The 27,848-nt window shown below is 37.9% G+C and overlaps 1 protein-coding gene across 1 annotated transcript; it reads left to right on the forward strand.

Moving 5' to 3' along the window:
* On the forward strand, nucleotides 1–27,541 carry NRDE2 (NRDE-2, necessary for RNA interference, domain containing). Its single transcript, XM_066321933.1, has 14 exons — nucleotides 1–397; nucleotides 2,967–3,075; nucleotides 5,159–5,377; nucleotides 7,403–7,552; nucleotides 9,964–10,426; nucleotides 10,619–11,021; nucleotides 14,623–14,756; nucleotides 16,783–16,903; nucleotides 18,902–19,077; nucleotides 19,775–20,161; nucleotides 20,536–21,464; nucleotides 23,636–23,774; nucleotides 26,097–26,168; nucleotides 26,817–27,541. The coding sequence occupies exons 1-14, from the start codon at nucleotides 46–48 to the stop codon at nucleotides 26,940–26,942; spliced, it is 3,780 nt and encodes a 1,259-aa protein (XP_066178030.1). The 5' UTR covers nucleotides 1–45; the 3' UTR covers nucleotides 26,943–27,541.
* Nucleotides 27,542–27,848: the final 307 nt, after the last annotated feature.

Raw genomic sequence — 27,848 nt, forward strand, 5'->3', positions numbered from 1 at the left:
CCGATCCTGGAGACATCGCTGAGGCGTTCCGTCGCGGAATGCTCCATGAGGGATGGGAAGGACGGGCTGGCTCTGGGAACCGCATCCCGCCTCTGGCCGCAGCAGTTCGCTGCTCCCTTCCCGCAGCGCGGCGGCGGAGGGCGCACGGCTCTCTGGGGCCCTCAGAAAGCCGCCCGCCAGCGGCCACCCCGGAGCGACCCCGGCCTCCTTCCCGGCCGCCATCTTGGCGCCGGCCGGAAGAACTACCGCTCCCGGCGCGCTCGGCGGCGCGGCGCCATCTTGCTGCCGGCGGCTCGGGCGGGGGGCGGCGGCCGAGACATGGCGCTGTTCCCGGCTTTCGCCGGGGCCGCCCAGCCCGGGGAGCCCCCCGCCGGCAGCTCCGAGGGCTCCACGAGAGGTAAAGTCCTGGGAGGACCGTCTTTCCCTTAACAGCGCCCCGGCGACCCTCAGCACAACGCCGCCAGCCCCGCTCCGGCCGCTTCGCCCCGCCGTGGAGCGGCGCCTCGGGCCCGTGGGCCCGTAGCCATCGCCCCGTGAGGCTGCGGAGCGCCGCACCGGGGCTTTTGGTTTGTTGGTGGTCTTGTTGTTTTTCTTTTTATTATTATTTTTTTCTCTTTTTCCCCACTAGCTTTGGATATCTTGAAAAGTGTTTTTTTTTAAATTCCTTGGTCATTAAGCCAAATCATAGTTGTAAAGGACTTTTTTGGACGGTTACACATGAGAGTATGATTCATTGTATCGCGTTGACTGTTGTAGCTGATGTCTAGCTAGTAATACTTTTAGTAAAATAAATGAGTATATTAAAGTAAATAACACTTTCTAGTGTAATGCTAAGCGGTGAAATAGGTACTACGTTTATTAATTCTACTGAAGAGGTTTTGAACTAACCCTTACTTTTGCCTGCCAGGTTCTACCATCCTTAAATCTGACCATTCCCTAGATGCCACAGCAAAGGGAAACCAAAGAATTATTTACCTAGGCTAAATTTCTTTTATCTTTGGTCCAGTCGGTGTGGTGCATTAGCTTCTTCTTCTATCAGTTCTCATTACCCCTGATGGCACAATAGTGGTTGATACTCACTCTGCCCGTACAGAGATGGTCTAGCTGCCTTTAGCCTCCTTTCTGGTAATGACACTTGGTGTAGGGAGTAGTGGACATGATAAGATCCCAAACTACGGCTTCTAGGAATAGAGGAGCTACTCTGTCAGGCAGACATACATTAAAATTCTCTGGTAATAAGACTTTGGTTATATTTTAAAACTTTAGGAATATAGCCTTAAAGTTTTTTATGGTAGCCTATGTTGTTTTAGACCACCTCTCTGGGAGATCAGATTATACAGAAAAATATGTAAGACTGACTTTGGGATCCAGATTTTAGTTGTTAGCACTGCTTATGACTTAAATTTTGGCATACTGGAAGCTTTTTGTGTGAGAATTATGGACAAAACTGGAACATAATTTGTTTGGTTTGTGTTTTAATATATATTGTACTTTGTTGTTGACAGCAACATTTTAATGTAAGTTGTAAAAAATAAATATTAACTCCGAACCCCATTTATGGGGGTGTGTATCAAATTTCACACATTCAACTTGTGAGAACTTGAGAACTTGACAGGCATCTGTCTCTCTGATAGATGGTTCTCTGCTCAGACCTGATGTGAAGCCAAAGTGCATCATACTGCAGAGATCCCCAGAGTATTTTGATTTTAATGTTATGTAAAACTAAGATGCCTTTAGCAGACATTTAGGACTGCTTCATAGCTTTATTATAAAAGTTGAAGTAACAATATATGTATATTGGTCATATTTCATGCAGCCAACCACTCTGCCTCATACTTTTGAAAACCTTCCTAAACCATTTCTAAAGTGAGTGCCGTCTGAAACAGAAACAGAAGCAGTGCTTACACTTCCTAAGCATCCCAATTGCTGAGTTGCAGCAGCCTCTAGAGTGCTGCAATTTTGTATATGCTTCATTACAATTATGTTGTCAAGCTTAATTAGTGTTTGGTGGAAGATAAATTGCAAATTTATCTCTTCTCTTCATGAAGAGAGCAGTGGTAATAAGTAACACTGCTGACATTAGTAAGTATAATGCACAGCATTATTTGCAGTCTGAACTATGCTGTAGGTCAGATGATGCAGTGAATTTTGCTGAAAGCAGGTTTTCAGGATCCTGAGAGGTAGCAAAAGGCTTCGTGTAACTCTTAAAAATTGTCCCTGTAGACATGCATGTAGAGGTGCTGAATTCTCTTCCAGATCCTGTCAGTGTCTGATCTTACTTGGCGACTGAAATGCAGAAATTTAGAATCTTGATGCTGACTAATGTATCCAAATTAGCATCAAATAGCTTTCTTTCGCGCTGTGGAAAGGTCTAATGTTTCAGTGGTTAGAGAACTGAGAATCCAGTAACATGTTTTGGCCATATATAAAACACTTGAGTATTCTTGTCAGTAATGGATGTGCATATCAATAAAATTGATTAAGAATTGTTAAGAATATTTTCCACAAATTCCGTAAAGTACAGTTTTGTTAGTTTGGATAAGCTTTATCACATTCATTAACTATACCTTCTGTTTAATTATGCCTTTCTGTACTTTTTTAATTTCACTTTTTATATATGTAACTATTTCTATTCTATAATGTATATAGAAATTAATGTATAATTGGTATATATTAGTAAATATATTATGATACAGTAGATTATCTTATACAACAAATTTATACGGTCTATATGTATATAAAGTTAGAACTTTTAAATCATAAAAATTAATGTTGAATAGATTCTTTTTTTATGTATAGAGCTGTGTATTAAACATAGAATCTGCTTTCAGTATGAGCTAAATGCAATTTTCATGGAGGGCTTTCCAATATGCTCAGTTATTGCACATGACTTAGTGACATTTACTGTGAATTTAACTGTCTTCAAGCTAATCTGTGTTGATCTCACACTTTTTTTTCCCCTACAGAGTTAGACTGGCTTAGTAACCCAAGCTTCTCTGCAGAAGATGCACTATTACTGCACCAGCGCACTACAGAAGTTGCCAATCTCATTCCTGAAAAATCACCATTAGTAAGGTAGAGTGTACCTCAGTATCTTTTGAAATAGCCTCTTTCTTTTGTCCTGCTTCTCTTTTGTTATATGAGACGAAATTCAGAAGCTAAAAGCTGCTTTTCGTTCTAGTGTTCAGTATTTAAAAATGCCTGAACTGAGTCATGCGTAAAAGAATGAATAATGCTTCCATGTCTTTTAAATTAAAATAATGAGGAATTGTATGTATGCAATTACATTCCTGTTTTCTTTTTCTCAGAGCTGCATTTAAATGATTGTTATTTTGGAAGGGAGAGGAAACTGAGCAATCATGATTCTTCATTAGCTTTTGAATGTCTAAAGTAACCCTTGAAATAATGTAAAGATTAAGCACCATCTTTATGATTTCTCTGTGGAAACCAGAGAAAGCCTTTTCACAGTCAAGTTTCTTACTTTTTGAAAAACAGTTGCTGATGGGAACTAATGAAATATTACATGTATGAAGTTGAGTGTGGCTGTGGAACATGCTGCTCAACTGAAGTAGGTGATTATATCCTTTTGTAGAAATGAGCTTTAGGCAGCCACATTTGCTGGTTTTAATATGTTCTCTGGACTGGTTGCTATACTTGGCTTATCTGCACTGTGACTAGCACTCAGTAGTGAATGCAGTTAGGTTGTAGTTGACAAGTTCAAAACCTTAGTCACTTTTAGTTTGATACAAGCTCCCTTGTCTATGGTGATTCTTGGTGATCATGACAGAGAATATCTTTATAATACCAAGCACAGCTGAGTACACCTTCTTCTGTATTTAGTCCTGCATTTACATGCATTGTGTGTTTGAAATGCAGTGAATGTTTTGTTTATCAGTCATATATTCTATCTACTGTGTTTCCTCAAATCTTTTTAGGCCTTCCATGTCATAAAGCTAAGGATTTCGCAAGTTACCATTAGATAGAATGACATAATAAACCCACCATATGAATTTTATCTTTGAAAAGAGCTTTGTCAAAAAACAGTGTGCAGAAAAATGTTTGGGTGTTTGGTTTTTTGTTTTTTTGGTTTGTTTTTTTGGTTTGTTTGTTTGTTTGTTTGGGGTTTTTTTGCCTATTACATGGGTACTTGATTTAATAAAAACAAATTGGTTTTATCTTAGTTCAATAAAAATTAATTGCTCCAACTTGGTGGTTTTGAGAGAGTTTGGTTTGCAGAAGTGTGCATGTTTGTTTTAAAGAAGATGGTGCTAATGGTTCTTCTTTGGTTTCTTTTTCCTTAATGTCCTTAAAAAATTGTGTCTGAGCTGTTGCTTGAGATGCCTTGTTTCTGAAATAAAATATTTTCTTTTATTGACGTGTTAGGAATACTGAGAGTTGTCACTCCTTTCTTTTATTGAAAGATTCCAGAAAAAAAAAAGAGTTTATGCTTTAATTAAGGGTTAGAGAAGACCTCCATTATTCATTTGATTATAAAGTGTGGGAGATTCTGTGTTATGTACAATAATATACATGTGTTTTGCCAAAACTATGTCCTTTGTGTGATCTCTCAGAAACTTGGTTGTCTATTGTACATAGTGTTATTTATTGCATTATATTGTATTATATGATAACATTAGTTGAGTAGTCATCAAAAATTGTTTCTTGATTGGTAGATTTCATTTTTTTAATCTGGAAGTGATTTAAAAGTGTGGGTTTGATACTACTTATATAAGTAATAAAAAAACAGAAAAAAATCAGACTTTTTTCTTTTGCAGGTCACAGTGAAAGATTTTTCAGTCCTTTAGCTTGACCTAAGTTGTTTAGCAAAGATAGAAAATTTTATCATCTTGGTCATCTTCTTCAATTTGTCAGTGTTCACAGATGGATATTTGTATAGATCACACATCAAAATTCCTTGCCAATTAAAACAGTAAGGGTGTTCATCAGTAATTCCAGCAGCATATAGTTGTGATTTAATGCAGATTTATATCACTTTTGCTGTATATGTTACTGCTACCTGCTCAAAAAAAAAAAAAATGCAGGGAGAATAAGGGTAAAGAGTAAAATGTTCTGAACTTTCTTATGGTGGTATTTCTTAACATTTTTACTGCTTAGCTGAATAGGGATATATAAATGTATATACTTTTTTTTAAAGCAGGACTTCTTCAAGATCTGAGTTGTCAGAGGAGAGTGATACAGATGAGAGTCTGAAACAGACAAGTAAGAAAAGGAAAAAGAAAAAGAAAAAGCATCACCACAGTAAGAAGACAAAAAAGAAAACCAGAGGGGATTCCAGTAGCAGTGAATCAGATGTGGATACTAAACACATCAAGGACAAAGGAAGTGGCAAAAACAGTGGAAAGGAAGCAGCAGCAAAGTATGTATATATTAACGCTATGCGAGGTGTAAATTCATTGTGTTCTTTTGCTTGTCTCTTCAACTGAAATTTTTACCATTGGCTGATCATCCTTTTCTAAGCTTTGTGTGATTAAACCTGCATCCAAAACAAGGGAAATAGATTTACAACCACTTGTTTAATCATATCAAAAAACTGTGACTAAAACATTCAGTGGAGTGCTGTTGTACAGAGCAAAGCATGGTATGGTGGTTATGAAATAAAATTTTAAAGTCATATAGAGGCTTATGTTCAGTTTTTGTACCATCTTGTTTCCTTTCACAGATCTTTTGTGAGGGTTTGGAGAGCTATTGCATTAAACATTCTTAATTAGTGAAAAAATCAATGTGTGGCTGGGTTTGCCATGTAAAGTAACTTCCTCCTCACAGAGTTAACATTTCGGGTTTTTTTCATTTTAAGACAAAATTTGTCGTAAGATTTAATATTTCTTTTATATCCACATATTTTGCTTCACACTTTCTGCTTGTGATATTTCTATATGAGGATTTGAACAGTTGAAATTGTTGTGTTAATTCCAGGAGCTTTAGAGTACTGTGTAATTAGAGATGTCATTTTTTATGGAACAAGAAAATAGGCATGTAGTTACAATCATAACCTTTGAGCACCAAAAGGGGTTCTGTGAATGCAGTGAGTATCCAAGTTTGGCATACCTGCCATAGCTGTGCTTTCCTCAGTCTGTTGGGTTTTCAGCATTTCAAGGAGGCCCTGTCCAGCTGGCTGTGAGTCACCTTCTCCTGATTCTCACCGTGTTTGCTAGTTTGAGCAGCCATTTTGCCTCTCTCTGATTCCCTGGTTCTCGTGTTTTCTTTGGCATCACCAGCTCTGGCTCTAATTCACCACACTGCAGCTACTCTTGTGGATACAATAAGGATGTTTGACATTAAGGAATTGTTGGTACAGCTTATGTAGTGTGGGTAGTCCTTGAATTTCCCCCAGTTTAAGTACTTTTCTCCAAGGGGACTAATCAGAAGCTGAAAGTGCAGGTTTGTGGGATGTGCCTATGTCAAGGTAACATTGTTTCCCTGCAGAAGAGTGGCAGAGGTACTGCAGATGTTGTCTGATACCTGTAGCCACACGTGGCTCCTCCTTTATGAGAACTTTCATTGCCTTGTGGGGGCTAAGGCTTCCTTGACTGTGAGGAAGGACAGTAAAAATTATTTGGGTGCTGAACCCATTCTGCTCAGTCCCATCACTCATCTGTGCTGGAAAGGTGCCTGGGCCTGGTTCATAAGCTGTTTGCTCAGTTGGGCCAGCCAGCCAGTGCTTTGCCCAAATAAAAATGTCAGAGTTCTTTCATGTTGTCTTTTTTTACTACTTTCCATAAATTATTGATGCTGAGAGAATACTGAGCTTTCAAAAGACTGGTTTTGAAACCACAAAATTGCTTTGAATGTGAAAAGTGTTGACAAATTTCAGAAAATTTTTCAAGACTCCAAAACTCGCATATTTGTGCCACTGGAATTCAGATTGGAAATTCATAGTTATCTACAGTTCAGAGGCAGGTCTCAATTTCCTCTTAAGATCATTTGTATAACCTTAATTTTTAAACCATTTTGATACACACTGTTTTATCAAATGCATGGGTTTAATTACAGTTAGTTAATCCTCTTACAGATTATCTTTTTCTTGATTGTAACATTTTACCAAGGCAGAAGTAAATTTTGAAAGTAGTAATATGTGGCTTTTGGATTATAGGGTGCCAAGCAATTGATTGGATTGATTGGTTAAATCTGGGTATTACCTTTCATAATCATAAATTCAGTTCTTGGAAGTGCAAGGACTTCTGGTGTTTTGATTTGATGGTTCTATTAGTGTATTTCTAATTGGTTTTTTCAAAGCGTGGTACTGACTTTGCAAGAGTGGATCATGTACAATGACCTTGAGTAAGCTGAATTATTATGAAGCACAGAAATGTAATGTTTCTTGAGTTATGTAAATGAATATGTTCACAAATGCTTAGAATATCCTCTTTCACCTTGTCTGCAGTGTAGATAAGAAAGCATCAAGTGTTAGCAGCAGTCGCTCTATTTGGCTTGATGATCTCCAGGCCCCCGCAGCAGAGACCTTCCGGATAGACAAGAAACCAGACCCTGCAAACTGGGCCTACAAATCCTTGTACCGTGGGGACATAGCAAGGTATGGGCCGTGGTTCTCTGTTGGTATAACTGTCACAGTCACCTGAGTCTGTCTGCAGTGATTTTACACAGTAGATGTAAAAAAGGTAACTGAGTAGCTTATTTCAAAATTTGATTTGGCATTGAGCCAGCGTCAGTGGCAAGTGATACCTCTAGGGGGTCTGTACTGGGGCAAGTGCTATCTGATGTGTTCTTCATCAATGACATGGACAGCAGGATCAAGTGCACACTCAATAAGTTTGACAAGACTAAGCTGAGTAGTGCAGTTAATGCTCCTGAAGGACGGGATGACATCCAGAGGGACCTGGGCATGCTCAGCAAGGGGGCCCTCATGAGATTTAACAATAGCAGGGTGCTGCACCAGGGTCAGGGCAGGTATGAGCACAGGCTCGGGGTGAACAGATTCAGAGCAGCCCTGCCAAGAAGGACTTGGGGTAGCTGGTGGATGAGGGCAATGGTGAGAGGAAGTGGATGATGAGCCAGAAATAAGCACTGGCAGCCCAGAAAGCCAGCTGTAGCCTGGGCTGCATCCAAAGCAGTATGGGCAGCAGGGCAAGGGAGGGGATTCTGCCCCTCTGCTCTGCTCTGCTCTGGTGAGACCCCACCTGAAGTGCTGCATCCAACTCTGGAGTTCCCAGCACAGGAAGGATATGACCCTGTTGGAGTGAGTCCAGAGAAGAGCCACCAGGTTGATCACAGAGAACTGTAGCACCTCTCCCATGAGTAAAGGCTGAGAGAATTGGGGTTGTTCAGCCTGGAAAAGAGAAGGCTCCATCCAGTACCTGAAGAGAACCTACAAGAAAGATGGAGAGGGACTTTTTATAAGGATGTGTAGTGACTGGACATGGGGAAAAGGTTTTAAACTGAAAAGAATAGGTTTTGATTGAATATTAGGAAGAAATTCTTTACTGTGAGGGTGGTGAGGCATTGGAATAGCCTGCCCAGAGACATGGATGCCCCATCCCTGGAAGTGTTCAAGGCCAGGTTGGAAGGAGTTTTGAGCAGTCTGATCTAGTGGACAGTGTCTCTGCCCATGGGGTTGGAACAAGATCATCTGTAAGGCCCCTTCCAACTCAAACCATTCTATAATTCTTGGATTAGTGTTTTAAAAGGCAAAAGATGGCATGTAATAACAGGTATAATGTGCATGATTTTCATTGTTTTTAAAAACATTCTCTGTAGCAAAATACAGGGCCATCTGGAGGTGGCAGCATGGGGCAGATTCAAAGTGTGTTTTTGAGGTCAGAAATCCCAGGTTGTGTTATTAATCATCTTTATGCAGGTGCTGTTTTGGTCTCTATTGTTCTGTTTCTGTGTCTGAAAGGGAAGTGAAGGTATTGATTATTTTGTACTAAATTTGTCAAGAGATTTATTTACATGAGTAGTTTGATAACATTGAAATAAAAAAAAAAAAAGAAAAAAAAAGAAGCTGCAGGTATTTTCTTAGCAAACAGATTTCTTCGCCCAGAGATTGTACTAAAATATGTCTGTCCTATGAAATGCTACATTTTATGTTAGTATAGATTAAATGCACATTCAATATCCTTAGTGAGTTACTGGTACTGCGGTGACCCCAAAACATTTCCTTGCTTTAATAGAGAAGCCCATCGAAAGGTGCCTGCACTTGGCTCGTGCATTATGTATGTACACATCTTGATTTTCTCAGGAAAATAGTTTACTGTACATACAATAATACTGTATATAATTATTTGTGGAGGAGGGAGAATTTATGAGTTATATTTTTGCAGCATTTTATGCCTTTGCATTAAAATTTCCTGGTTACAGTTTGTTTCAGTTTTCTATCACCTGTGGATTGTCAGCTATTTTCTGAGATGAAAAAGTATTATTTTAGCATTGCATGTCACTATATCTGCCACTGAAATTACATTCTTGGTATTATTTGAAGATTATATTTTCCTGTCTTAATCCATAGGATTATTGTGGCCTTTATGAACATGGCCTCTCTCTTCACATCCCTCTCGACTTTTTGGCCTGTAAAATGGACAGAGGCCTAGGGAGGCAGAAGGAAATTACTGGACTGAACAACTGGTGTCTCATTTTCAGTTTAAAATAATCTAGTCTAAGTAACCCTAAATAATGTCTATTGTTCTTTCTCCAGGTTTGTCTACATGGCTTAAAACGATGGAAAGGAAAAAGGGTTTTCTTCTGCTTGAGTATGACATATATTGTTGAACTCAGAGGAGGCTTAGTGTGAAAGCAAAAGTGTGATGGCACTGAAAGGATTTATAAGTTGAAGTCTTAAATAAGCAGAAAGTTACCAGGTTCTTAAACTTTTGAACGTCTAGGCTTACTTTATTTGGGTTAATTTGAATGAAAGTATTTCTTTTGAAAAGGAGGTATCTTTTCTACTGTGTATTTTAGAAGATGTTTGATTGTATTTTCCCTTCCAAGGTATAAAAGGAAAGGAGAGTCCTGTCTTGGCATAGATGCAAAGAAACACCGTATAACTTGGGACAGTTCTACATCAAAAAAGAAGCAAGCACAGAGTCGACCTGAGCGCTACTTTACAAAGAGCAATGTGAAGATGCTGAACACAGATGGCATTCTTGTTTGTAATAAAAATTCTCCATCTGATCCACCTGCTTTTATACCAGTTTCCCAAGTGGAAACTGATGATTCTTCTGACACAACAGAAGTAAATCCTCTTGGGATTTATGATCCATCAACCACAGTGTGGCTACAAGGAAAAGGGTGCAAGAGTGCAGACAACGAGTCTGTAAATACGCAGCAAACAGTTCAGGAGCCTGGGATAAACGTGAACTCCATTCTAATGTCAAAAGTGGAAGAATATAACAAGAAGGTCAGAGAAAACCCAAGAGATATTAATGCTTGGATGGAGTTTATTTCCTTTCAGGTATGTATTCTAATGGGCCTTGCTGCTTGTCATAAGTAATAAATACATGAACATTTTATTGTAACTTCATTTGTTTAGAACTGTGTATCTTTTGTTAGTGAAGAATGAGCTGTTAACTTCACAAATGTCCCATTCTTGTGATTCTAGTGATTGTTCTTCCTAAGGCTGTAACAATGTTTCTTTTTGGTTTAGGATGAATTAATGAGTGGACCTAGCGCTTATGCCGGTAAGGGAGAGCAGGAATTAAGGAGAAAATCACTCAAGTTAATCTTGGAAAAGAAACTGGCCATTTTAGAGAGGGCAATTGAAAGCAATCCAAGTAATGTTGATCTGAAACTTGCCAGGCTGAAGCTTTGCACAGAATTCTGGGAACCACCAGCTGTGATAAAAGAATGGCAGAAGCTAATTTTTTTACATCCCAATAATCCCGAGATGTGGAAGAAGTACCTTCTCTTCTGTCAAAGTCAGTTCACTACCTTTTCCGTTTCAAAGATCAACAGTCTCTATGGAAAATGTTTGACAACGCTGGCAGCTGTACAGGATGGCAGCATGGTGTCCCATCCTCTGCTGCCTGGCACAGAGGAAGCTATGCTGGGTAAGGTTCTTTCTGCATATTATGGTCAGATTGGTCTTCATAGGAGCTAACTGCATTAAGAACAGATTTTTTATGTATTGCATGAAGCTTTTTTTCTCTTCAAAATGCCTGGCATCCCGGTTTCTTAGCTGAGAATTAAAGCAGATATTCCAACCAAATATGGGTATAGCTGATCCTTCTCTTCCCCAGGAGAGTTTATGATACAACATCCATTAAAGTCTAATGTGCTGAGTGGTTTATAGTACAATGTCAAGACTGCAGAATCACAGCCAACAGCCAGGAGATGTGCTTTTATAAAAAGAAGACTTGTGAAAAAAAAAAATTGTCTCTTATTCAGAAGCTATACAACTGATTACTTAAATCCAGAAAAGAGAAGGAACATTACAAGTCTGATATGAAATTTTGTTGAGAATCCCAGTCTGTAGATGGAGAACTCTAACCATGTGATCATGCCTTTTGTATTTCTTCTATGCATACATCTACCAGTTTATAATTCATTATATAATTATCCCTGGAAGGAAAACAAGTCAGATAGTTAGGATGCTGGAGTGGATTCAGGGAAGAAATGAGTTCATGCTCAGTTCTGGCATGGTCTTTAAATTTATTTGGAGCTAAATGACTTAACCTATCCATTTCAATTTTACTTCTCTACCTTAAATATTAGTGTCACCATGAATATTTTTACTTGGTTTTTTTTTTTTTTTTAATTATCGTTTTGAAATACGTTTTCAATCTAAAAGAGACTGTTAGAGGGGAGTCCATTGGTTTTTTTGCATATGTACCTCATAGTCCAAGAAACATCTTATTTTATCCACACTTGTAATTGCTGTTGGAGCAATGATGTTATGCAATATCCAGTCTGGACTTAGAGATTGAGATGCTGAGTTACCAAATTAATTTCAGGTGTTCAGATCTCATATGGTCTTTGGCTGATTCATCTTGGATCGAGCACTGGAAAAGGCACTGCAAAGGAAAAATGCTCTGCCGGCCAGTGGATATTGTACAGCCTGATAGCTTCTAATTGTTTCTACTGTCTCTGATTTCCAATATTTCAGTCACTTTTTACACTAACCACAACAAATGATTCTCAGGGCAAAGGTTTTATTCAGAATCTATTTTTGGAAACAAGAAGGTTTTTCTTTAATTTTGTTTTCCCGCACATATTTGAACATATGTGACTCATGAAATACAAACTCTTGAAGCAGTTTGTAGCTGCTATGAGAATTTTTTTAAATAGAATTCCTTTAGCAAAGTAACTAATATTAGATTGATGTTTTTCTAAATAGTTTTTTGCTGGTGATATCCATAGATAGCTTAAGATGAAAATGAACTCAAATTCATGAGTGGAACAGAAACACAAATAACTTCTTGTTGTTCTGTCTTAATCCTATTATGATTTGTTTATGAACAATCTGAAGTATTTTATTTTTTCTCTTCAGAATTCAAATGATAGGAATAGAGAAATTTCCACTGGAAGACTTCCTGATTTAAGATTTCTTTAGTAGTGACCCAACTATGTAATTCTTGGGCTGAGTTTTAATTGACAGTGTACTTACTAGGAAGGTTACCAAATTTTTCATTAAGATAAATATACAGAATATTTCACAAACTAATTAGGAGGCGAGTAGCACTGTAGATGTACATTAGGCATATATCTTCAACCTTTGACGTTTGCTAAGGACAAAGTGGAAGAGCTTTAATTTTACATAGTGGGGGACTGTGCCATCTAGTGTTCAATGTGCAGTACTATTCTGCTTGGAAATAGATGGGTGTTTTTTTAAAGTATTGAAAAATTTTAAAAAGATAAAGCTGCATTTAAAATGGTAGATCAGCCTTTAGGTAAATTTTGACATTAGAATTTATAATACTTTAAATTTACTAGGAACTGTTAATATAAAGCAGACGAATGTAAAGTTGTTGGTTTGGTTTGGTTTTTTTGAGTTTTTTGTTGTTGTTGTTGTTTTCTTTTTTCTGTATAAAGGGAGTCCTGTTTTTCAAATTGTACCTACTGGTAGAGGTGAAACATCCTTATCTTCTAGGTCAGTTCAGCTCCAGTAGTGTCTTAGCATCATGAACTGAATTAAGTATGTATTCATGCTGTTTTCAGTTTTTGCCACAAAGGAAATGCTGATCTTGGCATTTCTTCAAATACCTTTTTGGTTTTTTAAATGTAGAAAATTTTACCCAATAATTTATTTTTTTTGCACCAGTTTGGCAGCAAATCCTGATGAGGTATTTTCTACATTTAGAGTATTTTAATCAAAGTTCATCTCTGAAGCTCGGAGAGTAAGAAAGGACAGTTTTTTCAGTGTCAGTTTGATGCAGTGCCAAAATGAGTTAAAATACTTGCTTGGGAAGACTGTACTACAAACTTAATAATTGTTTTCATTGTTTAAATATCTTCAGAAATCTCAGGGTTTTTGTTAGCAGGAATAATCATTGACTGTGCAGAAAAAATTAGATTAAATTCCTAGTTTGTATATTCCAGCTGAATTCAGATTTCTGTACGCCTGATATATGTCTAAATTGAGATAAAAGGAGTAAATAATTTCCCATGTATTAAATATAAGATTATGATTAAGAGCAGTTGCTGCTAACCTATGTTGTTACGTGTGTATTTAGACACCTAAATATTTGGATTGTTTAAAACCCTCCAAAGCCAATATGTTTAGTGAAGAAACTGTAGTATTTAAAGAACTGTTTTACTGTTTTCCAAGCTGTCAGTGATTTGTTGAAGTCTTTATGAGCTTGGGGTTTTTATGCAAGTTGATTATGATTTAAAGCAATTGAACAGTTTCTATTGTGTTAAGACTGGAGTGATTTGTAATTTTTGTAATTTGTGTAATTTGGAGTGATTGAGTATCACTGAAATGTCCTTGAGCTGCCTCAGAGTGGAGGTGTTTATAATACCTGTTTCTTCTTCAACTCTTTCATTGAAGACTCTCGTTGCAAAATATGAAGAGAAACACTGGGACTCTGCTTCCCTTTTTTAGCTGAGACTGAGGATCAATGTGCAGTAGGGATAATACAGTGATTAGACAAATGATTTGTTGAAGAGGGAGGGATAGGGCTTTTCTCTACTTCTGAGTAGTAATGTTCTGACCAGAAGACTAGACTTCTCTTAACTCAGGTCTTACATAAAGGAAAAGGTAATGACAACTGGAATGAAAATTATATATTGCCAGCATATATCTCATGCAAGACTGAGGCAAAAAGGATTTTTCTTGTTATCACCTCCTGTGTGCATTGTGATTACATGCAGCATCTTCAGACAGGGCTATGACACACTGACAGGTGTTGGATACAGTGAAGTTCAGACCATTGTGTCTAACTTTCCATCAGTAAGGGCAATGCACATATGGCATGAATAAAAAGTCATCTCTTTGGCACATATAAAGTGAGCAGTCATAAAGTTTATTAAGTTGTGACAATTTTGACATGTATTTATGCTGTTTGCTCTCCATGTTTTGAATTTTGATAGTATTCCAAAACAATTATGTTCTACAGCATTCTGTGTATGTGTTTTTATATTTGTGGGCTGTAATAAAATACTTTGCAACGAAATTTGAAATACTAAAACTTTATCTTCTTTTATTTACAGCTATTTTTATTCAGCAGTGCCACTTTCTGAGACAGGCTGGCCATTCTGAGAAAGCAGTGTCTTTGTTTCAGGCTCTGATTGACTTCACCTTCTTTAAACCTGACAGTGTAAAAGATCTGCCAACAAGGGGACAGGTAGCAATTTCCATTTAAATGGGTGTGTGTCTTTATGTATTACAGAAAGTGCTGTACAGAAAAATGTTGATGAATTTTTAAGGACATAGGGAAATATTTTGGATAACAGCTTACTTAGAGGTTCTTCAAGGTGATGCTTGAAAAATGCTTATGGGTCCTCTGGAACTACACTGGACAAATGGCTACTTTTACTATATATAATAGAAGTGTGATAACCAGGCGTTTCATGTATTTTTTAATAATTAAAAATAGAAAAAAATGGAGTTAGCTGACCAATGGCTGTGTCTGGTTAGCACTTGCCCTGCTGCTTTTCCCCAAAATGCTCTTGTTTTGTTACTGGTGATGGAGAGGGCTAATACAATCTTTCCATTCAGACAGATTTTGCAAAAGTTTCTTAGGTTCTCTGTTACCTGTTTCCATTAATTTGATGGCTATGTTAGGAACACTTCCACGCTTTCAAGTGCCTTTTATTTGACCCATGAGATTCTGTTCAGCTTATAATGGTAAATGTTGAAGTACTAAATCACTTTTTCTCTTAATTTGTTCAGGAGAACGTTGCACATACACCCCACAAATAATCAGGAAGTTAATCCTTAGATGCCAGTACCATCATCCCACTGAACAGTTAAGAGCTGTTTCTTTTTTAGTGAGTGGTAGAGAGGCTACCATTTAGGCAGCTGGGCTACTGTAGAGGATAAAAATTGAATTTGCTTCAGTTATCTCACTGTCCTCCCTAGAAACAGACTCCAGTTCTGGCTCTCTTGATTAATACTGTTACCCACAACTGGAGCAATCTCACAGGTTAAAAAATAGTGGTGTCTTTCTTAAAGAGCTAAAATTTAGAGATCAGTCATAGCTATCATGGAGGATTTGGTGTAGTTGCACACATACATATAGTTACAGTTTCAATCATTTGAAAAACTGCATGATTACTTGTAGAATTAAAAAAATCTTAGAGCAGGATGAAAAGGGACCTTGATTCAAAAGGACCATTACTTGGGTTGGAAAGTGCAGTTCTTGAAAAATAGGAAAATGCCAGATTTACAGCTGATCACACATTCTGCTGTCTTACAGAAGTGTTATGACTCAGTCTGGAATTACTTGTTTCCGTACTGTTTTCACACTTCACTTTCTCACTTGCAGCAAAGAATAAATCTACAAGAAGCAGAATAATATTTTGCAGTTTGCTGTAAGCCTGGAATTTTCTCATGCATTGATGCTTTTTTTTTTTCTTGGAATAAATTTTATTGTTAATATTTGTATTAACATTCACATCTCAAGGTCCAATTTGTATTAACATTCACATCTCAATGTCCAAGCCAAGGGTTAGTACACAGCAGAAGCATTTAATAGGTGAGAGATTATCATTAGAGATGAGGATACACAAAGGAGAGGAGGAATTGATGAATCTAGAGATGACTGCATACTGGTAGTGACAAAGCTTTTCAGACTAGAACCCTGAACTTCTGATTCACTGGAACATGACCTTAACTTTTTGGCCACCCTTAAACCTGAAAGATTAAAGTCCTTATGGATCTTTTTCCTCTTGTCTTTAGTCCAGTCATATTTATGTGCAACTGTAACATTTTGATTTGACCATAGGTATGTGATTGGGTTATCATTCCATTAGCCAAATTCTTCATGGTCTCATAGAAGTTAGGGAGGAATGGAGTTTTGGGTTCTGGAAGCCACGCTGTGGGGACTTGGGTCTTTATCCTTGAAAGATCTATAAAGGACTGTAGGCACAAAAGTATTTGGCTTTAAATAAAGCCTATTACCTTCTCACAAAAATGAGGTTTGTTTTAAAAGAGCTGATGACAGTTCTTATGTGCCACAGCCATAACTGAAGTATGCAATTGTTCCTGCTGAATCTTAAGCAGTATCTAACTTCTGTATTTAAAGTCTTTAAATACAGAAATTACATTGTAGGGTCTGGAAAACCCAGATTGACAGAGATTTGTCTGTACAAAGGCAAAAACTATTTTTTTCTATGTTTTGTTTTGGTTGGTCCTGTCAAAAACAACAGGTGGAATTCTTTGAACCCTTCTGGGATAGTGGAGAACCACGAATTGGAGAAAAAGGAGCAAGAGGCTGGAAAGCATGGATGCACCAACAAGAAAAGGGTGGCTGGGTTGTTCTTAAGCCTGGTAAGCGTGTCTCAATATGTGTAGTTGTGTGTCTATGTGTTCATCTAAACATTTTGATTAGGATGATATAATCTGATTCTTGTCATAGTTTTGTATAAAATTTTTAAAAATATTTACTGATATCAACATAATGTATATCATAGTTCACAGGGAATAGCATGTGTTGAATGTTCAATGTACAATACTGTTTATGGAACATTGTTGTCCTTCCTACAATGAGGATTAGAGGAGAGAGTTTTCATTTTGGAAAAGCTGGATGTGTGAGTGCTCGGTGGAGATCCATGTCGATCAGAAGTGAAAGGAAGCTGCTTCCCTTAAGACCCTTTCACTGCATTAGTAAGGTGAGGTGGGATTGTATTATTAGTTGACAGTTGCCTCAAGGATACCTAGATTTATGATTCTATTTCTAGAATCAGATTTCAGTTTCTCAAGCAAAAGTACAGCTAAAATAGGAGGAAAACATTTCCTTTTTCTTTGTGATGCAGAAAATGAGGGAATTGTGTCTTTACTTGGCTTGAGTGCTTCTGGAAGAGCAGGGATGCAGAAAACACTCCATGCTGCTTAGCCTCACCTTGTCTTGTGGTCTTCAGCACTTCTTTTCATGTCAAGGACTATTTTTGAAGCAGATAGAGCTTGCAGGGAAGCAGGAGGCTGAAAGGTGTCTGACCGAAGATGAGTGGTCTTTGTCTTTGCTGCTCCTTTGTAGCAATTCTGATGAAGCAAGTTTGGGTCTGCTTTTAGTAAACAAAGGAACTGAAAGAGAATTATGTTCCTCCCTTGTTCCCTGGATTAAGATGGAATTTCCTTGGCCTCTAACTGAGGTCAACAGTTTTATTTTTGGTGGCTCTAGACATTTTGTTCACAAATTGAGAAGTCTCAATATAGAGAAGAGGACCACTGCCAGTCTTGGGCAGCTCCAGTATATACCAGTGCTTTCCCCATATGTGTCAGCCCCTAAGTTCAATTGAGTGTGTTCATTAAAAACTGTCAGGTTTCTTCAAACTTTGATCAGATTGTGATCAAAATGCTGTCTTTTTTCATAGTGCTTCTGACTAAAGGAGATACTATTGATCACAAAAATACAGAGAGAGTAAAAATCTTGCAACCATCTGTTTGTTTTACCTGAAATTTAAGAACAGCTGGGATTGGGAGTATTTCACCTAGTTAGCAGCAGATGTCAGGATGAAGAATTTGGAGGGGGTGTAGAAATGGCTTGATTTTTATAATGCAGGCAACCATTAAACTTTGAGGGCTATTGTTTTTCTCAGCAATAAGAAAGAAACATCTCTGTAAGTTTTCCCTTTGCCTATAGGTGCTCATCAGTTTCTGCACAGAATTAGTGTATTGCTATCAGAGGAAAAACATAGTAATTTTATCCAATAGTCCATAAAGATTATCATAAAAGTGGGATGTGGTTAAGCACATCCTTTTGTGTGTGTGTAACTGTGTGGGTTGTTTCAACAGTTAAAATGTTGAAAATATCACTTACTATAAAGCTTCATGACCAAACTTGTTTTGCAATTTTTAATATTAAAGTACTTTTTTTTTTATGTACAGTGGTTTTCTCAAAATATTTTATGCACACTAGTATTCATAGAACATATTTGAAATTTTATGCCCAGGTATGAAGTGAAGAATCTAAATTACACAGAAGGATGCCTGACTTTTGGCTGTTGCTTGCAAATTGCTGTTGATAAAAGTGGTCCACAGCCTGTCAGAGTTTTCTTTTCTCCTCTGGGAAAAAGTTTGAGTGCTGACATTGATTCACAGCTTCTAAAAGTTTGGAAGCTTCCTACCTTCCTATTCTTACAGAATTAGTGTCAAACCCCAGAACTGTGATGTGGAAAATCTCAGCTATGTCTTGTGTGGTTTTTTATTATCACTATACTTATTTCCTTTGTTAAAGTAGTTGAAGTGTATGTCATGCCTGACATTTGGATTTGATGGGATAATTTTTCTTTAATAATTTTCTGTGTGTATATATTGATTTGATTTTAGATGATGAGGATGATGAAGAGCTAGATGAGGATCAAGAAATAAAAGATAAAACTCTTCCCAAGTGGCATATTTGGTTGGATATTGAATATTCCCGTGAGGCAAGGCACTGGTTACCTTGGAGGCCAGACAAATCCAAAAAGGAAACTGAAGAAGATTGTGAAGATCCAGAAAGACAGGTCACTGATATAATAGAACAAGGGGAGATTATAAGACTAGTTATCCTTTAATTTGAATTCATTGCCATATTTGTGGATATTTTAGAAGAGTAATACTTTTCTTTGTTTGGAAAAAAGTTTTTTTTATTTGAAATTCAAAATTTGCCTTGAGGTTTTGTGCTGAGACTTCTGGAAACCATGGGAAGCTCATGGTAAACTTTGGAAAGTCTGCCAGGAAATAGTCTGTCTTTGCTGTTTTGTGATTCCTGTCATCTGTGTGGAGAAATCTCACAGAAATATGTGTTTAAGAAGAAATGTGTATTAAATAAACAAAGGTTTCATTGCCTTCAAGTCAGATAGTTGGAAATTTTTTATTCCTTGGGAAACAGGTCAAGACAGATACTGATTTTCAAATTAGAATGTGTTAAAAGGCCTGTGAATTATGTCTTCCAGACCTTCATTTTCTAAGTTTTCTATGGACATCTTTGTTGTTCACAGGCAAAGAAATCTCTTGATAGCAAATTTACAGTCTGACTGGTAAAACAGATTGCTTGTTTAACTCGTCCATTTTTAATTTGGATGACATTTTGATACCATTTAATGGTAATTCTAAATCCTATTGATTTGAAAAGATTCTTTGATTACATAAATTATAGATTTGCTGCTTTTATTTGATTGCATAAATTAATGGAATTTGTTTTAATCTGCATTTTTTTAGGTGTTATTTGATGACCTTGGACCATCTTTAATCCGTCTTTCTAATCCAAAGCTTCAGCATCAACTGTTGTATTCTTTTTTGCAATTCCTGGGAGTTCCATGTACAAGTAAACTCTTTCCTTCCAGTCTCTATATTGCCATGGATGAAAATAACATCTTTGACAGTGTGCTTTATGATGATAAACCGCTGACTTCTGTTGATTTTCCGCTCTCTGGATTCAACAGTATTGGTCATATGGATACAATGTCACGAGGCAGACATCAGATAGGCCACTATAAAGAAGGAGAGGAGTTCATACAGAATGTCTTCCATGTTCTGTCCCAGATATTTACAGGAAAGGAAAAATCTAACCTGGCCATTTGTTGGCTACAGTACGAAATATCTAAGGTAATGAGGAGACTGCATATAATCAATTTTATGATGTGTGGCTTTCTTCTGTATTAATGTTTATATTGAATTTAGAAAAATCTTGATGAAAGTTGTCTTGCTTGTCTTGAATACTTGACTAAGTATTCAAATCAGGAAATGCCAGTTAAGATTGCACAAGAGGGAAAAAAAGAGAACAAAAAACTCCTTTGTCCTTCAGTATATGTTAGAGAGTGGCATACCGGTAGCAAACTATTTTTTGAATTTTTGCAGAAATGTTCTTATATGATAATATATAATTTTATGATCTATTATAGAAAAGTGCTGTGAGGTGTTTTTTTCTCCTTTCTGCTTCCATCCCTCTCAAAATATGTTCTGTTTATTTTCCCCTGCAGGTAATTCAGTGTCTGCAAGCAAAAAAGAAAAAGAAGCTAAAAGCACAAGGGAGGAAGAGTAAAAAGTTGGCCAAGAACTTCCTTAAAGCACCTGACAACCGAAACAACCTATCTCTCTGGAAACTCTATGCCTACCTGGAATGGCTGCTGGGTAACATAGATGATTCCAGGAAGGTGTTTGACACAGCTCTTTGCACAGCAGGGACAGGAGGATTGAAGAGTGCCCAGCTCTGCAGCCTCAGCCTGCTTTATGCTCAGCTGGAGGTGGAACTGCTGGAAAGTACAGAAGGAGCTGTTATGTCACGTGCTGTTCATGTACTGACCAAACTGACTGAAAATGGACCATATGTGCCCTACAGTGGACAGGTGTTACCCATGAATGTCTTGAAAGCTCGTAAAGCATATGAGCATGCACTGCAAGATTATTTAAGTGAAACACCAGTTTCTGATCAGGGGCAGGTCAAGGATACTGATCAGCTGGTTAACCTGGTTGGTTGTTATGCGCTGTTCCAGTATTTGACTGTTGGGATTGATGCTGCAGTATTAATATATACACAAGCTTCAGAAAAACTCGAAGTTTCTGGTTCACAGAAATGTGAAAATACTGGAGAGAATTTTGGCATTCTAAATTTTCCTACTGCTCTTGAAGCTGTCACAGTGCTGCATACAAACCTACTGAGATTCCACATGAAAATTAGTGTTTATCCTTTGAATCCCCTGCGAGAGGCACTAACGGAGGCTCTGAAACGGTATCCTAGCAACCAGTCTCTTTGGAGGTCATACATCCACATCCAAAGGAAGTCTCACAGTGCAAGCAAAGCAAGAAGATTTTTTGATAGTGTCACAAGGTCTACTAACTCTTTAGAGCCATGGCTGTTTGCAATCCAAGCAGAGCAGATGAGGAAAAAACTCACAGAGAAGGTCCAGAGGTAACACCTTGCAGCTCCTTACAATTATGCTGTTTGGATCTGTCTAATCACTCAACAGAGGAGAGAAAATGCTATCACAGTTCACGTTTTGCAGATGAAGAAGCTGTAGCAGGAGGTTTTTTGTTCAAGGCTGAACAGGGAGTCAGTGGCAAAATCTTGAACAGAATAAAAGCCCTGGGTGATAGCCTTATGTCCTTTATACAGCCATTGTGTTTGTTTGATTACTTGCTACTAGCATCAGGATGATACACATTTCTTTAAGGAATTTTTAAATAACTAAGCCTGCTTAGATGGCCAAGATAGACACTGTGAACTTGAAAACTGCTGCATTTTAGTACTACAGCAATAAAGAGCATAATACAGAGCTATGCTGCAGTTTCTGCCTGAGCTGGCTGCCCTACTTTACTCCTGAATCACAGAATACAGTTGTGGCAGATCTGTTTCCATAGTGAGTGCTTGAGAGTTCAGTTTTTGTATGGAGCTGTTACTAGGTAGAAGAGGCTGGAAATTCCATGAATTCACAGCTGTGTGGGCTCAGATTTTTTGCTCTTGGGAAAGGAGGAAAGAGTAGGAGATATGGGGAACAAGGTACATGTTCATTCTTAGGGCCTAGTCTCTTAACTGTTGTCTCTCATTTTTTGGAGCTACCTATCCTCTGCTACCTACAGATCTCCACTGACATGGACAGCTTGGTTGTTTGTATCTGCACATGGCAACAGGAAATAGTTACCTGGAGGTTTTACAGAGCTGTAAACTCACAATATTCATACTTGGTGAAATTACATAGTTACCAGTATACTTTGAAATGATGGTGCATGCACTTCTTTGATTGCTGCAGGCTGGCAACAAGCATTTAGACATGGTAGTGATATTCCTGAGCTGTTAGTCTGTGTCATCCTAAATTGCTATAAGAATTCTATGGCCACCAAATGTAAAGGAGGATTGTAATTTGATTTACTGTTAATTTCAGATTAACACTATGATGATAGGTGTTCACTATTGTTACTTGGAACTGAAAATTTCAGAACAATTTTCTCTGTGACACCGAGTTCCTTTCAGATGGTTCACTGCTACCAAAGCCTTTCCTGTAGATTATCTTTATATGGGACAAGTTGGGTGTTGCAAGAGGAGCTGAACTACTGCAACAGGGAGATAAGCGGCCTGTCAGTCATGCATAAAACTAATGTTTTGTGATGTTGTGGCAAAATAAGAAAAATGCCTGTGCTATATCTATCTGATATTCTGGTTTGTATTTCTGCTTAAGTGTATGGCATTCAGATGAGAAAATGAACACAAAGGGTAAAACAGGAATGTTTTAAAGTTGCTATTAGGCACAAGACTGCAAATGTTTTACTCCATGCAGAGTAGGTTACATAATTTTCCCTCATGGCAAAGGTTAAGATGAGAGGGAAAATTACTTCAAAGACACATGAAAGAAAGAGATAGGTTAGGAGCCAAGTGTTAATGGTGAGTGGAACAAGCTGGCAGCCTAAGAGAACATGCACAGACAAGTGATGCTGCCATCATCAGTGCTCCAGTCTGTTTCTTCAAGCTCAAGCATCAAAAGTAAGCTAGTAACAGCTGTTGAAGGAAATCAGTGCTTTGGTGAAAACTACATACCTGCTTTTGTGTTCTGCCTGGAACTTAGGAGATATGAATCTCTGGGTGAAAATTACTGTTGTGATTGTGGTTGAAATCCAGAGTTGTAATTTTGACCTTGATCAAAGACTAACGTATGGCCTTACAAAAGTATGGGGTAAATTTGAACAAACTTGCCTAGGCACCAGAAGAGGATGTGCTGATCCAAACTTGTATTTCTTTTGAGCTGCTCTGCCAAGCTTAGAATGATAAATAATCTTGGAGGTAGGCTAAGATGTTTTAAGATCATATGATAGTGGATTATCATGTTCAAAGAAATTATTTTTTAACTTGCTGCATGAACTTTCACCAAAAAATTGATAATTTTTCGATTTAGAAATGTGTTGCTTATATTAGCAAGTGCTAAAAATCTGGTTTGTAACATTGGGTTTATAGGATGAATTACAAAAGCCTGGCTATATATGGTGCTGTGAACAGGGACAGTGCATTGTTCTTTACCCCTTCTTTACCCAGATGTGGTCCCTTGGCTTGGGTTTAAAGCACTATTGTTTGTTCTCTCCTCTGTGTTTCAGGGCAGATGTTGGTGAAATACATTGTACTATTCCTGAAACTGGATTAACAAATCGGATTGTAGCTCTGTTTGAACATGCAATTCAGAGTGAAAATGGTACCCATTGTCCACTGCTGTGGAGAATGTATTTGAACTTTATGGTAAGAAGATGAGTATCAGTTTTGTTTTATTTTGTTTTACCATAATTGGAACTCTCATAAACACAGCTGGAATACTGCTTAGAAAAATGAATACTAAATGCTCTCATGCATCTTGTGATTTGCAAGGTGATATATTTGACTTGTACTGCTCCTTATTGTTGGGAGCAGCAAGGAGAAGGTAATTCACATGGATTAGGAGTAATAGCTTCTGACACTGTACTCCTAATATAGATGCAGACATCGTGTCTGTCACCTTACATAGATAAAAAGTTTGTCATAAGATACCAATAGATGTCAAGCTGCTCTAGTGGACTAGACCCCAGCATATACTGGTGCAGGAATTTGCACTTCCTGTTCAACTTTGAGGTTCCTGTCAACTGATTTCTTCATCCCATTGTGATCCCTCAGGATGGCAACATGACCCTCGGGTGTATCAGCCTCTCCTCTCAGTTTTGATGGTCTGCAGGCTTGCTGAGGGTGTACTCTGCACCATTAGCCAGATAATTAACAAAGGTGTTAAATGAGATTGGTCCCAGTAGTGTCCCCAAGGGTATTGCTAGTCACTGACCTGGTCCACAGATCACCACCCTCTGGGCGCAGACTTAGAGGCAGTTTTCTCACTGTCTGTGCATCCAATTCTTTTGTCAGCTGCTTATTTAGGAGGCCCTTACAGGAAACAGTATCAAAGGCCTTACTGAAATCCAGATAGACAATGTCCACTGCTCTCCCCTTACCCACCAGGCCAGTCATTTCCCCATGGCCGTTTAATGAGTTAGTCTGTCATGACTTTTAGTGAATTCACACTGTCTGCTGCTGATTTTCTTTTCACTCATGTGCCTGGAAATGGTTTCCAGGATTAGCTGCTCTGTCACCTTCCCAAGGTACGAGGTGAGGCTTACCAGTAGGCCACTGGGTATGTTGTCTTCCCCTTCTTGAAAGCAGGAGAGAAGTTTGCTTTCTGCAGTCTTTGGTTCCTTCTCCCAGTTGCTGTGATCAATCAAAGATTGTCAAAGAGTGACCTCTCAGTGATATCTGCCAGCTCCCTCAACACTTGAGGTGCAGTTCATATGCAAAATAACTGCATGGTAGGCAAAATATAGCTATAGCTTCTATATCTTGCCTTCGTTTTGACAGTCTTTTGAATCTTAAATGCTGCATATAAGCGTTACATTAACTGGCATTGCAGTGTAATGCTAAAAAGCATCAACTTCATGTAGTCAGCTTTGCTTCTTGGTTTTCTTGCTTTTCCACAGTATGATATGGAAGATGAAAACACTCAAGAGTAATAACCTTCACTCCCCAGTGTTTCTCTTCTGTTCAGTTCCCCTGGTGTAATAAATTGTCAGAGGAGGATCAGCAGTCAGAAGGCTGTGAAATAGAGAGGAGGCGGGAGAAGGAGAGATCTTCTTTTGTGTTTGAGAAGATATCTTGTGTGGAACTGTTAATTGTGATCATTTCTACACAAATACACACTTGTAAATATTTTATACAGCTTTGTATGTAGGAATGTACAGCTGAATTACTGTTTTTCTTTACAAACTAATAATGACACCCCAGTATGCACAAATACTAAAGATCACCTATTACGTGTTTTATCACTAGTGCTTCATTCATGGAAGATACCTTTTTCACAAGAACAACAAAGAATATTTACTAGATGCTAAGAAGATAGAGGAAAATACTGTTACAGCAATAGTTTGGAATAACGTTATTTAGAGAAGCAAAATAAATTAGAAACATTAAAACTTTCAGATCTAGTCATAGAAGAAATTGTGATTGGTCAGTACTACCTAGGTTGTGTAGATCTGTTTTCCCCTTGCTGATGAAAGGTGGGTTAGGTAAGTGGGCAGGGATATGGGCTGGACTGCCAGGCTCAAAGGCTTGCAGTCAGCAGCATGGACTCCTGCTGCAGACCAGCCACTGGTGCTGCACCCCAGGGATTGATACTGGGACCAGTGCCCTTCGACATCCTCACTAATGATCTGGATGAGGAGAGTCTGTACCATCAGCAAGTTTGCAGCTGATAAAAAATCAAGAGGAGTGTCCATAGCATCATATTCTGCTCTTGGTCTGTCCAGGTTCCTTTGAATAGCCAGGACTCTTTGTTCTCTTACTTGTCTTACAAGTAAGGCCCTGAAACTCCTTAAAGACATCTGAAGAGTGTAACCTGACAAATCACATAGCTACCACAATGTATAATAAAAAGGTTTCTCAGCAGAGGAGCATTGAGCTTTTTAGCAATCATTTCTTTGCCTCAGAAGTAATTGTTCCAGTATTTCAGCTATCACTGCACTGAAATATGAATGTTTTTTTATCACACAGGCTTCAGTAGGAAAAAAAGAAAAAAGTAAAGGATTGTTTTATAAAGCCCTTCAAAACTGTCCTTGGGCAAAGGTAAGCACAGAAAACAGGTGAACTTGTCATCACACTTTAATTTTTGAAGTTTTGTATTGGGGAAAAAAAGTTTATCCTTAGTAGTTGTAAGGAACTTTATGCAAATGAAAGGAGAAGTTTCTGAGGAAGTAATGTTAAGATTTTTTGCAAATAAGAGACACATCTTAAATGGAAATATGGTCAATAGTCAGTGCTGTTTGTGTTTCAGGACAGAAAGGTGTCGCATTGAGGCACGGCAGTAAGAAATCTTGTGTGTTCTAGAAATGATTTGGTCTTGCAGAGTTTTATCATGAGCATGTGTAATTTTTTCAAGTATCAAAAATACATAGCTAAACAACAATTTATGTAATATATAGAAATTACTGAGGAGAACCTGCAACTCCTCAGGTAATGTCTGTATATGCTGCAAATGATCCAGTGCCTCTTGACCTCCACTTTATCTTTTTGCATAAAGTTACTCAGTAAGAGTTGGAAAAGACTTGATTAAACATTTAGTCGGCTGTCACTGCGGGAGTACTGATTCTGTTTGTATTACTTCAAAGAATAGATATTTGTTATGTTCTTGCTACAGAGTTGTTGCTATCTACTTACTTTATACTGTGTTTCTTGCTAGTAAAGTAGCACAGAGAATGGTCTTGCTCTTTCCAGGTACTCTACATGGATGCAATAGAGTATTTCCCTGATGATCTGCAAGAGACACTTGATCTCATGACTGAAAAAGAATTGAGAGTGCGGGTACCTATGGAAGAGCTGGACCTGCTGCTGGAGATTTAAAAGACTGACAAAGCTAACAGTTAGATCCATCTCTTTTCATACAGGAACTCTGTTGGGACTTGGGTACTATGTACTTGATATTTTGTTGTTCTTATTAAATCTTTTATATAAATTCCTATCAAAATGGAGTTCTACTACCTGCAAGTATTCTGGAGTCAAGAACTGCTTTATGCCCACAACAATGGATCCATTTCTCTGAAGTATTGCTGGCTCCCACAGAAGGATACCCTCTTTAAATAGCCTCCTGTTGGAAGCTGCCTGCATTTCTTATTCTATTGTTTGAAATTACATTCCCTGGGGTTCAGTAGAGGTTCAGTACACGCCAACTATGGCTTGGTGAGCAGCACAGGAAATAAACATCTGCCAAATGGATGCTCCACTGTCCTCCAGTTGGCAGACTTCAGTAATTTCCTTCAGCGTGGTATGCCTGTGTGTATGTAACTGCCAAGTCAAACAGCCATTACATCTGTACATATCTTGTGAGTAAAAGCTAAATTTTTGTTTGAGCAGGCACCTATTTTGGTATGCTTTGACAGATTACCATTTTAATATAAATATTTCTGAAAAATACATCTGAATATTTGAAAATCCAAAAGTAACTTGGTTTTTATTTATTAATTCAATAGAATTCTGAGTGTATTAAAAATGAAAACATGTCCACAATGCACCTCTAAGCAGCTCACTTCTAAGCAAATTTTTGTAATTGATGACTTGACTGGAATCCAGGCAATTGTTGTAAGAGTAGAGGTTTGATCTCTATTTGCTTCTCATCAAGAAGGCATATCTTCTGTGATTATTTAAAAAGTAGCTTATATTCCAGGAGACTGTTAGCAAGCTCCTAGAGAAGTAATATGAAATATGGTAACAATTTAAAGATACAGTTCTGTTATATATTTATTTTGTAAA

This window comes from Sylvia atricapilla, chromosome 6, assembly GCF_009819655.1.
Source record: "Sylvia atricapilla isolate bSylAtr1 chromosome 6, bSylAtr1.pri, whole genome shotgun sequence".
Lineage (NCBI taxonomy): Eukaryota > Metazoa > Chordata > Aves > Passeriformes > Sylviidae > Sylvia > Sylvia atricapilla.